The following is a 13,917-nucleotide window of genomic DNA, read 5'->3' on the forward strand; positions in this document are numbered from 1 at the left end:
CCGTATCGCTGAAATCACTAGCCTTGTTGGATTTCTTTGCCTTGAGTTTTCCTGCTTTTATAATTTTTGGGGAACTGAGCTCTGCTTCCAGGGATTCCACAGGGGGCAGCAGTGGCTCCTACCTGGCAGGGGACAGGTGCTGAGGCGGCTTTTAGGTCTAGTGGTTTTCCTTAGGCAGCAGAGGGGCTGTGGTAGCCTCCTCCTCCCTGGTGGGTTCCCCGGCAACAGTGGCATTGGCAGCAGCTAGTCACCGAAGGACCCCCCTTCCCCACCTCCACTCCTCAGCCTGCACACCCTGTGCACCAGCATTTTTGGCAAGAGTACCACAGAAGTGATGTTTTGTCATTTTCAGGGTCTACATGATGTCACTATGTCTTTTTAAATGATTATATATATATAATTTCTATTTTTATTTGACACTAGTGGCATGGTTCACAAAATTTGTGCATGGGCGAGGGGTTCCTTCAGCCCAGCCTGCACCCTTTCCAATCAGGGACCCCTTGGGGGAAGTCGAACATCTCTCTTGCAATCTGGGACCGCTGGCTCCTAACCGCTCACCTGCCTGCCTGCCTGATCACCCCTAACTACCTCTGCCTGCCTGATTGCCCCTAATCCCTCTGCCTGCCTGCCTGATCACCCCTAACTGCCTCTGCCTGATTGCCCCTAACTGCCCCCCCCCGGCCTGATCTCACCCCCAACAGCCCTCCCCTGCTGACCTGGTTGCCTCCAATTGCCTTCTCCTGCCGACCTGATCTCACCCCCAACGGCCCTCCCCTACCGGCCTGATCTCACCCCCAATGGCCCTCCCCTGCCGGCCTGGTTGCCTCCAATTGCCCTCTCCTGTCGACCTGATCTTGCCCCCAACTGCCCTCCCCTGATGGCCTGATCACCCCTAATGGCCTCCGCTTTGGCCCCCACCACCATGGCTTTGTCTGGAAGGAAGTCAGAAGTCTGGAAGATGGCTGGTTGACCCAGTCTAATTAGCATATTACCCTTTGAGTAGTATAGATAGATTATATAGGATAGGATTGCTTAAATGGGGGGCCTTTTTCATCAGGAGGAGATGCTCTTGGCAGACAAAAATACATAATCCATATATTTGGACTGATAGCCAGCCATATGCACTATAATGCCAAACTGGTCATTAAAAAATTGAACTGCTTTCTTACACCTTACACCAAATAGCTGTTGTCCTTGAAATCCCTCCTCAGCCCCCACCTTATGTTCTGCCTTCGCAGTTCACCCAGATTAGGTTCTGATTGGTCGGTTTCTATGCCAGTCAGTGTCAAAAACTCCGCCTCCTAGGCAGCCATTGGCTCCTCGCACTTCACCTAAATTTGGTTCTGATTGATCAGTTTCTATGCCAGTCAGCGTCTCTGGGCATATCAATAGGCCTGATCAGAGAGGCAGGGCTGATCAGCAGCCCCAGTGAAGGCCCAGAGAAAGAGAGGTGCAGCTTCTGGCCAGACCCTGAGAGAAAGAGAGAGGCAAGGGCTAGTCAACAGCTGCCATGGAGACTACAAATCAGATCCTGCTTCTCTCTCCCCAGGCCTCTCTTTGGGCCTGATCTCCAGCCCCCTTGGCAGTCAGTGATGGGTCTCGGCACCTGCAGTGGTGGGCAGTCAGTGCACTGACTTGCAGTGGGTCAAGCCTTCGGTTGTTTTGGATGTTATCACCCTGGGTTTTTATATCCTATATAATAATAGACAAATATGCAAATTGACCATACCTCCGACACACCCACAAGCCACTCCACAAGCCATGCCCACCATCCAATCAGAGTGAGTATGCAAATTAACCCAACCAAGATGGCTACAGCCACAGAGAGCAAGGTTTCCTAGGTAACAGAGGAAGCCAAGCTTTCCGCCTGCCCTTGCCAGGCCTAAGCCTCCACTCAAGCTACAAAGTTTCAATTATAGAAGGTAAACAAATTCAAACAAATGGTGGCAGAACGGAGCTTGAGAGAGCAGGCCAGGGTGGCCGGCGGCAACAGGGGAAGCAAAGCTTTCCACACACCCTGGCTGGGCCCAACTGCTTAAGGCAACAAAGTTTCAATTATAACCCCAACACAAATGGCTGCCAGCCTCGGAGGGAGCCCCAGGCTTGGCTCCACTCCAGGCTACAAAGTTTCAATTGTAGAAGAAAAATAAATTCCAGATACCAGGGCTTCCGCTTGGGTCGCTAGGGGGCGTGGTCGGCCTGCAAACCACCACAGGCCCCTTGCTCAGGCCGCCCCACGCCCCAAGGGAACCCCACCCTGATCCAGGACACCCTTCAGGGCAAACCAGCTGGCCTCCACCCCCGTACCAGGCCTCTATCCTATCTAATAAAAGAGTATTATGCAGATTGATCATCACTGCAACACACAATATAGCTGCCCCCATGTGGTCAAAGATCCTGCCCCCATGTGGACACAAGATAGCCACCACAAGATGGCCAGCAGGAGAGGGCAGTTGGGAGGCACCCGGCCTGCAAGGGAAGGCAGTTGAGAAGGACCAGGCCTGCAAGGGAGGGCAGTTGAGAGGGACCAAGCCTGCAAGGGAGGGCAGTTGGAGGTGATCAATCCTGCAGGAGAGGGCAGTTAGGGGTGACCAGGCCAGCAGAGGAGGGAAGTTGGGGGCAAACAGGCTGGCAGCAGAGTGGTTAGGGGGTGATCAGGCTGACAGGCTGAAGCGGTTAGGGGCAATCAGGAAGGCAGGCAGGCGAGCAGTTGGGAGCCAGCAGTCCTGGATTGTGAGAGGGATGTCCGACTGCCCATTTAGGGATCCGACTGCCAACCGGGATCGGGCCTAAATAGGCAGTCGGACATCCCTTGAGGGGTCCCATGTTGGAAAGGGTACAGGCTGGGCTGAGGGACAACCCTCCTCCGTGCACGAATTTCGTGCACCGGGCCTCTAGTATTAGGATATAAAACAAAAATCTTTTTAATCATGAGATGTTCTCTGACTGAAATAAATACTAACAATGTTTAATTAAAATATATCACCTAATTACATACATATAAAATTTTTATATATATTATTTTTCAAAAGTTTGTTTTTCAATTACAGTTGATATTTAATATTATTTTGTACTAAATCTCATTATTGGTTATGTTAAATGTCATGGGAGGAGATACTTTGAGTATGCTTATATTCTCATATCTCTTCAACTTCCACTCATTGTTTTTAGAATACACCTGTGTATTTTGCCTGAAAACATTGCTTGTCTAATGGTGATTTTCCAGAAATTTTCCTTAGTCTACATTACTAATCGGAATTCTTCTGTAAGGAAGAACTATTTCTTCTTCATCACTTAAAAATAGGCATTTAAACTGAAAAAGAGGACATACAGTTATCCAACAGACATATGAAAAGATGCTCAGCCTCACTAACCATCAGAGATATGCAAATCAAAATCACAATAAGATACCACCTCACACCTGTCAGAATAGCTATCTATACTAATAAAAGGGTAATATGCTAATTAGACTAGATAGACCAGACATCCTTCCTGACAAAGTCAGGGGCGTGGTCAGCCTGCAAATCCCTGGTGGTGCCTTGCCCAGCTGGCCCCGCCCCCCCAGTGGGGACCCCCACCCTGATCAGGGGCATGGCTGGCCTGCAAACTGCCCATGGCCCCTTGCCCAGGCTGGCCCCACCTCCCAGTGGGGACACCCACCCTGATTGGGGGCGTGGCCAGCCTGCAAACCCTTGGCAGTCCCAAGCCCAGGCCAGCCCCAACCCCCAGTGGAGACCCCCAGGGGTGGGGCTGGCCTGCAAACCCCCTGCAGCCCCTTGCTCCGGCTGGTATCTCCCACAGGGACCCCCCACTCCCTGATCCAGGGCTGCCTTCAGGGCAGGCCAGCTGGTTCCCATCCATGCACCAGGCCTCTATCCTATATAATAAAAGGGTAATATGAAAATTGACCCTAACAGCAGAATGACCAGAATGACCCCTGGATCAGTCACTATGAGATGCACTGACCACCTCTCAGTCCCTTTCTCCGGCCATCAGGCACTGATCACCCAATAGCGAAAGGGAAACTGAGGTTGGGTGGTGGCGGCGGCGGGGTGGGGGGGTGGGTAGGGCTAGCTGTGGGAAGCTGGGGAAGATGGCCCTGATCACAGGCCAGGTCTAGGGACCATACCCGTGCATGAATTTCTTGCACCAGGCCTCTAGTTATCAATAAATCAACAAGTAAATGCTGGTGAGGATGTGGATAAAGGGGAACCCTGGTGCACTGTTGGTGGAAATGAAGATTGGTGCAGCCACTATGCAAAACAATATGAAGGGTTCTCAAAATATTAAAAATGAAACTGCCTTATGACCCACTGATCCACCTCTGGGAATATATCCAACACATTAATTTGAAAGAATATATACACCCCTATGTTCATTGCAGCATTATTTACAGTAGCCAAGATTTGGAAGCAACCCAAGTTCCCATGAGTACATGAGTGAATAAACAAGATGTGGTATATATATAATGGAATATTGTTTGGCCATAAAAAAGAGTAAAACCTTACCCTTTATGACAGCATGGGTGAACCTGGAGAGTATTATTCTCAGTGAAATAAGTCAGTCAGAGAAAGACAAATACCGTATCATTTCACTTATGTAGAATCTAATGAACAAAATAAATGAACACACAAAACAGAAATAGACTCACAGATACAGAAAACAAACAGAGGATTGCCAGATGGGAGGGGGTTAAGGGGCTGGGTGAAAAAGGTGAAGAGATTGAGCAATACAGATTGACAGTTACAGAATAGTCATGGGGTGTAAAGTACACCATGGGAAATGTAGTTGATAATATCATCATAACTAAGTAAGGTGCCAAGTGGGTGCTAGTTTTATCAGGGTATCACTTTGTAAATTATATAAGCACTATGCTGTACAACTGAAACTAATATAAAATAATATTGAATATCAAGTGCAGTTGAAAATTTAAAAATTAAAAAAGGTAAAAAATAAAAAATAAATAAAAGCAATGATAAAAAAATCAATAAAATAACCCCACCTCAGTAATCCAAAATAAAAAGATATGCAGAAACATTTTTTAAAGGTGACTCCATTTGAAATCAATTTAAAGGAAAACATTTAGTAAATGATGGTATTGATGTTATTTAAAATGGCAAAAAACTGGCCCTCATGCGACCAATATTTGAGGACCCCACACTTCCAGAGGAGTACCACAACAGTGGAAATCCCAGTCACCATGGCAGGCCTACTGGGGAGAGGGGAATCTCTGGAGCAGACCATTGTTCCCTCACCCTTGACTTCCTAGGAGTTGGTCTAGCCTGCCTGTAATGAACAAAGGTGCACACACATTCTGAAGCCAGGAAGAGGGAAAGGTGGCTCACGCTTATTTGGGGACTAGGTCCACATTCTCCCTGCTCTGTAGAAACCTGAGCAGGGCTTCGGGGCTGAGTCTCCCATCAGCCCAGAGATAGGGTGATGGGTTTCAATAAAGCATTAAAGCAAGTCTTTAATTCTTTCTTTTCCATTTCCTCCCCTTTTACCCATCCTATAAAAAAGAACTAAATCTTACCATTTGCAGCAGCATGGATATACCTAGAGACTATTATGCTAAGTGAAATAAGTCAGTCAGGGAAAGACAAATACCATACAATTTCACTTATATGTGGAATCTAAAGAACGTTATAAACGGACAAACAAAACAAATAGAACCAGAGACATAGAAGCATGAAACAGACTGTAGAATCTCAGAGGGAAGGCGGGGTGGGTGGGTGGGTGGGACAAGATTAACCGAAGAACTTGTATGCATATATGCATAATTCATGGACACAGACAATAATTTGGCGAAGGCCTGTGTCAGGGAGAGGTTCTGGGATGGGTGGGTGGCAGTGTGGGCTAGAAAGGGTTAATGGGAGAAAAAAGGGGACATCTGTAATACTTTCAACAATAAAGATTAAAAACACACACACACAAACAACAGAAATGGACTCATAGATTTAGATAACAGACTCATGATTGCCAGAGGTGAGGAGGTTTAAGGGACTGGGTGAAAAAGGTGAAGGGATTAAGAAGTGCAGATTGGTAGTTACAGAATAGTGAGGGCCTGGCCAAAGTGGCTCAGTGGTTGCGTGTTGACCTATGAACCAGGAGGTCACAGTTGATTCCAGGTCAGGGCACATGCCCCTGTTGTGGGGGCATGCAGAAGGCAGTTGATCAATGATCCTATCTCTCTCTCTCCCCCTCTTCCTATCTGAAACTAAAAAATAAAAAAAAAAAAAAGAATAGTCACAGGATGTAAAATATAGCATAGGAAATACAGTTCATAATACTATATAATAAAAGGCTAATATGCAAATTGACCGAACAGCGGAATGGCTGGTTGCTATGATGCGCACTGACCACCAGGGGGCACATGCTCAATGCAGGAGCTGCCCCTGGTGGTCAGTGTGCACAGCTGGCCAGCACAACGGCGGTGGCGAGAACCTCTCCCACCAGCAGCGCTAAGGACTCCTTGGGAGAGGGCACAGGCTGGGCCGAGGGGACATCCCCCCCAGTGCACGGATGTCATGCACCAGGCCTCTAGTATCTTAATAACTACATATGGTGCCAGGTGGGTACTGGAAATATTGGGGGAAGAACTTTGCAAAGTATATGATTGTCAAACTACTATGTGTACTCCTGAAACAAATACAAATTGAATGTTAACTGCAATTGAAAAAAAAATTTTTTAAATATAAAGAAAGAACTATCCATCTCCTACTATAGGACACAATTGATCTCAGCTGGGGTTTTAACTGAGTTAAAATTAGGTAAAATCAAATCTAAAGAATGGAATAGACAACTGCAAAAAGCACAGTTATTTGATAAAGTATAATACCAACTGTGGAGAAGAGGACTGACAATTTGCAGAACATGAATACATAGAATAAACAAATACTTGAAAAATATATAAACCTCATTATGAGACAAGGAAGTACAAATACAAAAAAGTATCATTTTATACCTATTTAGTCAACCAAAAATAAGATAACACCCAATATTCATGAGGCTGTGGGGAATTATATATGTTGAAAGTGGTGATCATAATAACAACAATAGCCAACAGTTACTGTGCAGGAGGACTATTTTCTCCATTTCATAACTGAGGCAAAAGTGACTCAGATTTGGCTTAACCAGTCCACCCTTGTAAGACCAGCCTATTGTAACTTGTTGAAGTTTAATCCCTGTGTTCTTTACCAAAATTCTACACTGCCTTCCCCAGTAATATGTAATTTAGAGCAATGAAAAAATTCTTACCCTATGAGTAATATATTCCAGGCCCAGAAATTTAGTCTGAGAAAATAATTTCAAAGAAGAAAATGATATCTATCTATATCTATATCTATATCTATATCTATATCTATATCTATATCTATATCTATATCTATATCTATATCTATATCTATATCTATATCTATATCTATATCTATATCTATCTATATCATCTATATCTATATCTACTAGCATATCTATCTATACCTCTCTGTCTCTATCTCTATCTCTATCTCTATCTCTATCTCTATCTCTATCTCTATCTCTATCTCTATCTCTATCTCTATCTCTGTATCTCTATCTCTATCATCTCTATCTCATCTATCTAGCTCCATCAATGCACACAAAGGTGTTTAACAAATAGATGTTGATTGCTCATTATCTACCAGGAAAAAACTAAGCAAATTACAGTATGTGAACACAAACATTAAAATGAAGAATATGAGCAAATGTGAAAAAATACTGATGAAATAATGTTAAATGAAATAAACTGGCCACACTACTGGATATTATCTGTGCAGAGACAATTGGTAATAGGGTGAAATTCAAGAGCTAAATATATTCAGAGAGGTTTTGTGACTTGGGATGGTAGTTGGGGCAAATTTCCAATTAGAATGTAAGAACGTTTTCAGTGGGGAAGCCTACCACTTACTTTCGTGAAACCAGGCTGTCCATTTTCATATTGATTACCTATAAAAGCCAACTTTGCAAAAGTGTTTCGTGTATGCACCCCAAGGTTGGTGGGTGAGTGCTTCAGTTCCAGAGAGAGCAACCCCCAACCCATCATGGCCTCCTTCCCCCCAACTCCTTGTGGTCTGGTACTCCTCTTAATATGGTTTCCTGGGAGTGCTGGCACTTCTTAAAAGAAAAGTGGGTGAAGGACAGTGCGCAGAAGGTAGGCTGGCTTGGGCAACCCCAGAGGGATGGCTGTTTTGCACACTCAGCTCAGCCCAGAGGAAGAAATAATTTTCACTTGCTCAGTGGTTACACTGATCCCTTTCTGCTGGAATTAAATCACTGTGTGTCTGGTGATACAGGGGCACTGGTTTCCATTCACCACCCCTCCTTAAAAGCTAAGACCTTCTATGGGTGGACTTGACTGGCACTGAGTACAGGGAGGCAGGGTTTTGGGGGTGGGTCTGGGGGAGGAGTATTAGGTGGGAACTTTTGTATAGTCCATGTACATTTAAATTTGCAGGCCCTTTTCCAATTACTCCACTAAAGTTTTTAGCCTGTTTTTGAAAGGATTGTTTCTTTTAAAAAGTTTTATTGAATTTATTGGACGTGACATCCTATCTAATAAAAGAGTAACATGCAACTTAACCATCACTCTGCTATACCCACAAGCCATGCTCACCAGCAAATCAGGAGTGAGTATGCAAATTAACCCAACCAAGATGGCTGCAGCTATGGAGCAAGCAGAAGGCTAGGGTTTCCCCGGCAATGGAGAAAACTAAGCTTTCTGCACACCCTGGTGGGTCCAGGCCTCCACTCAAGGCTACCAAGTTTCAATTATAGAAGATAAATAAATCGCAACAAAAATGGCAGCAGCCACAGAGCTGGAGAGAGCAGGAGACTTGGGTTGTCCCTGGTGATGGAGGAAGCCAAGCTCCTGCAGCCCTGGCTTGCCTTGGCCTCCGCTACAAAGTTTCAATTATAGAAGATAAATAAATCCCAACAAAAATGGCTGTGGCCATGGAGCAAGCAGGAGGCTCAATGCTACAAAGTTTCAATTGTAGAAGATAAATAAATCCCAGATACCAGGGCCTCCGTTTGGGTCACCAGGGGGCGTGGCCAGCCTGCAGACCACCACAGGCCCCTCGCCCAGGCTGCCCCATGCTCCAAGGGAACCCCCACCTTGATCCAGGACACCCTTCAGGGCAAACCAGCTGGCCCCCACCCCCACCCATGCACCAAGCCTCTATCCTATCTAATAAAAGAGTAATATGCAAATTGACCATCACTCCAACACACAAGATGGCTGCCCCCATGTGGACACAAGATGGCCTCCACAAGATGGCCAACAGGGTAGAGCAGTTGGGAGGGAACAGGCCTGCAAGGGAGGGCAGTTGTGGGTGATCAAGCCTGCAGGGGAGGGCAGTTGGGGGGGACCCAGGCCTGCATGGGAGAGCAGTTGGGTGGGACCAGGCCTCCAGGGGAGGGCAGTTAGGGGCAAACAGGCTGGCAGGGGAGCAGTTAGGCATCAATCAGGATGGCAGGGGAATGGTTAGGGGGTGATCAGGCTGTCAGGCAGAAGCGGGTAGGGGCAATCAGGAAGACAGGCAGGCGAGCAGTTGGGAGCCAGCAGTCCTGGATTGTGAGAAGGATGTCCAACTGCCCGTTTAGGCCTGATCCTAGCCTAAACGGGCAGTCAGACATCCCTTGAGGGGTCCCAGATTGGAGAGGGTGCAGTCTGGGCTGAGGGACACTGCCCCCCTGCACAAATTTTGTGCACCGGGCCTCTAGTTGGTTAATAAAATTATATAGGTTTCTGCTGTACAATTCTGTGTATTGTATTGTGTTTTTAAAATTTGATTTTCTTCTTGAATACTTCTTAGTTAATACATACTTGTGAGCCCTGACACCTTACTTGGGTGCCGGCTTTGTTGGTCTCTCTAACACCTGGCTGACCAGGCTTTCTTCTCTGAAGATGAATTGTTCTTGCTTTTTATAGGAAGGAATTTGATAATATTAGGCCACTAGATTTACAAAATATTTCCCAAAAGTATGGGTTAGCTAATTGGAATTTTGCACTGGAAAACCTCTATTATAAATGGACAATTTTTTTTTCTCATTTGACCTCACTGGGAGCAAATTCACAGCTGGCAGGGACCTTTTAATGTGCAAAAGAAGCACAGAATGATATGGGCTGATGTGAGCATTCCAGGATAATATTTTCAAGCTAAAGATCTTGTGTGTGTGCAATAAATCTATCTATCTATCTATCTATCTATCTATCTATCTATCTATCTATCTCTATCTATCTATCATCTGTCTATCTATCTACCTATAGAGTGTGCCAATAATGCAGAGCACAGTGAATGAGTTGGAGAGAGCATTTGAGTCCTCTGCTCCATACCAGGCTCCTAGGGGGAGAGGCTATTTAGGTTTTGAACCACTTGAGGTAATTTTTTTCTTATTTTATTTTGAATTATTTTGATTTGTAAAATTATTTTTCAATTACAGTTTACATTCAACATAATTCTATATCAGTCTCAGATGCACAGCATAGTGGCCAATCAGGCACCTCACAGAGTGTTCCCTGATACCTCAAGCACCCACCTGGCTACATACACAGGCACTATGACATTTATTGACTAGACTAGAGGCCTGGTGCACAAAATTCATGTACGGGTGCGGGTGTCCCTCAGCCCAGCCTGCACCCTCTCCAATCTGGGACCCCTCGAGGGATGTCCAACTGCCTGGTGGGATCGGGCTAAACAGGCAGTCGGACATCCCTCTCACAATCCAGGACTGCTGGCTCCCAACTGCTCGCCTGCCTGCCTTCCTGATTGCCCCTAACTGCTTCTGCCTGCCAGCCTGATCACCCCTGCCAGCCTGATTGATGTCTAACTGCTCCCCTGCCAGCCTGTTTGCCCCCAACTTCCCTCCTCTGCTGGCCTGGTCACCCCTAACTGCCCTCCCCTGCAGGCTTGATCGCCCCCAACTGCCCTCCCTTGCAGGCCTATTCCCTTCCAACTGCCCTCCCTTGCTGGCCTGATCGTCCACAACTGCCCTCCCTTGCAGGCCATATTGTTAGGTAGCCATCTTGTGTTCACATGGGGGCAGGATCTTTGACCACATGGGGGCAGCCATCTTGTGTGTTGGAGTGATGATCAGTCTGCATATTACTCTTTTATTAGATAGTATAGAGGCCTGGTGCATGGGTGGGGGCCAGCTAGTTTGCCCTGAAGGGTTCTTGGATCAGGGTGGGGTTCCCTTGGGGCATGGGGCAGCCTGGGCGAGGAGCCAGTGGTGGTTTGCAGGCCAGCCACGCCCCCCAGTGACCCAAATGGAGGCCCTGGTATCTGGGATTTATTTATCTTCTACAATTGAAACTTTGTAGCCTAGAGTGGAGCCAAGCCTTCTGCTCGCTCTGTGGTGGCAGCCATTTCTGTTGGGATTTATCTTCTATAATTGAAACTTTGTAGCCTTAAGTGGAGGCCTGGGCCAGCCAGGGTGTGCGGAAAGCTTGGCTTCCTCCATTGCCAGGGAAACCCAAGCCTCCCTCCTGCTCTCTCTGTGGCCGCAGCCATCTTGGTTGGGTTAATTTCCATCCTCGCTCCTGATTGGCTGGTGGGTGTAGCGGAGTGATGGTTAATTTGCATATTACTCTTTTATTAGATAGGATTCTCCATGCTATATTTTATATTCCTAACAAATATGGTTATTCTTTGCAATGGAACTTTCTGGTAAATTGAAATTTATCAAGAAACTCATGTTTTTGTGCATTTCCATCTTTTCTGTTGAAAACATTGTGAAAGCATTCATCATTCCATTTTGCTCTCCAATTTAGAGTCCCACAAACTGAATTCAATGTTTGATGCAATGATTATGTATATACCAAAGTGACAAAGACTTTTGTTTGAATTCTATTATAGTTTCCTCATCTGCAAAATATTGTTAATTGTAGTTTATGCATATTGCTCAGCACAGTATTTGGTACATTGTAAGCCCTCAAAAAATCTTAGCTGTTTCTATTATCACTGTTTATTATTTACTAGGGGCCTGGTGCATGAAATTCGTGTACAGGGGGTGTCCCTCAACCCGCCCTGCACCCTCTCCAACCTGGGACTCCTTGGGGGATGTCCAACTGCTGGTTTAGGCCTGATCCCATCGGGCCTAAACTGGCAGTCAGACATCCCTCTCGCAATCTAGGACCACTGGCTCCTAAGTGCTCACCTGCCTGCCTGCCTGATTGCCCCTAACCACTCTGCCTGCTGGCCTGATCACCCCCAACTGCCCCCCTGTGCCGGCCTCATGCCCCCAACTGCCCCCTGCCATCCTTCTCACCCCCAACTGCCCCCCCCTGCCAGCCTGAATGTCCCCAACTGCTCTCCCCTTCTGGCCTGATCACCCCTAACTGCCTCTGCCTCCGTCCTGCCACCATGGCTTTGTCCGAAAAGACGTCCGGAAGGTCTCCCGGAAGGTATCCTGGTCTAATTAGCATATTACCCTTTTATTAGTATAGATTGTTCAATGTAAAACATCATTTTTGGTGCAATGGGGGAACAAGGAAATAGGAGACAATTGGGAATTTCATGTGCTTTCTGTGCAGTTAAGAAATACAAAAATTGCATCTACAAAAGAGTTAAGTTTCCATGGGATGCCATAAGTTATGGAGGTTTTTGTCAAATGAGTGGTCCATACCTCAGACCTACAGGGATTCAGGGAGGGGATGCAACAACTGGGTAGGCAGGATTGAGAAAGGGACAAGTGGTGGAAGGAGGAAGAAGGGGCAAAATAGATGCAGACAAGCCCTGAATGATTCAGCTAGATGAAAAAGGGGCACAGGAACAGCATATGCAAAGTTGTAGGGTCAGGAATGAGCATTAACATGTTCTGGGGACCCACTGTGAGGCTGTAGTGTCTCAGAGTCATCATTCTGGAGATTAAATTATTTCTAGGACAGTAGCTGGAAAAGATGTAGGGAATTAAACTGAATTTGTGCTGACCCATAGGACTTTCTCTAAATGATTATACAAAGCCCAACACAATGAAAATAACAGAAACAAATTAAAATCAAAAGGACTTTAAAAAAGGAGACGGGAAAAAAGGCTTTCCTGGCAATTTGCTTTTTTCCTGCAAATGTGACTTTGAGATATTGGTGTATAATATTATTAGGCTTATCAGTTATATGGGAGAACAAGCTAACTTGTGCAGAGGCCCTTGAAATGTTGTTGGGGGCTATTAATAGAGTTATTAAAAATACCATTTGACTCCTCCCTACCCCTCTACTAAGGCATCCACTGGAGGGCACTCTCCTCACTGGCCACGTATCCCAGCCATACCTCTGGATAAGACCTCACCACAATGCCTGCCATCTCAAATGAAACACACCATGGAAACCTCAATGTTCATGTTTCACAAATTTGCCGGGGCTAAAGGCTACTTAACAAAGGAGAACCTGAGAGTACACATGGAAAAGGAGGTTCCTGGATTTTCAGAAAATCAAAATGACTCTTTGGCTGTAAACAAAATAATGAAGGACCTGGGCCATTCACTAGAGGGCAGAATGGGCTTCCAGAGCTTATTTTTGCTAATTGCTGGTCTCACAATCACACGCAATATCTATTTTGTAGTAAATATAGAGCAGAAGGGAAAGAAGTGGGCAGCACTGAGCAGTTACTCCTGCCCTGATAAGAGTTCTCCCAATGGGTGATTAAGAAATCTCTGCCCCACAGCTTTTTATCCATATAAAAATTTCATAAGCAGATTGAGACCCTTAGAAAATCCTATACAATAAAAGCCTAATATGCAAATCGACTGACCGGCAGAACAACCAGTCACTATGATGCGCACTGACCACCAGGGGGCAGACGCTCAACACAGGAGCTGCCCCCTGGTGGTCAGTGTGCTCCCACAGGAGGAGTGCTGCTCAGCCAGAAGCTGGGCTCATGGATGGTGAATTCAGAGGTGGTGGTG

At 46.0% G+C, this 13,917-nt stretch overlaps 1 protein-coding gene across 1 annotated transcript; it reads left to right on the plus strand.

Annotated features, from left to right (window-relative positions):
• Positions 1-8,104: 8,104 nt before the first annotated feature.
• On the plus strand, positions 8,105-13,654 carry LOC103302178 (protein S100-A10-like). Its single transcript, XM_054719198.1, has 2 exons — positions 8,105-8,167; positions 13,235-13,654. Exons 1-2 carry the CDS (start codon positions 8,105-8,107, stop codon positions 13,652-13,654), a joined length of 483 nt encoding a protein of 160 aa, XP_054575173.1.
• Positions 13,655-13,917: the final 263 nt, after the last annotated feature.

Source organism: Eptesicus fuscus, chromosome 1 (genome assembly GCF_027574615.1).
Source record: "Eptesicus fuscus isolate TK198812 chromosome 1, DD_ASM_mEF_20220401, whole genome shotgun sequence".
NCBI lineage: Eukaryota > Metazoa > Chordata > Mammalia > Chiroptera > Vespertilionidae > Eptesicus > Eptesicus fuscus.

Coding starts and splice junctions, on each gene's coding strand:
- LOC103302178 (XM_054719198.1), top strand. CDS start 8,105: ATGGTTTCCTGGGAGTGCTGGCACTTCTTAAAAGAAAAGTGGGTGAAG. Junction 8,168..13,234: donor TGAAGGACAGTGCGCAGAAG/GTAGGCTGGCTT, acceptor CCCTCTACTAAG/GCATCCACTGGAGGGCACTC.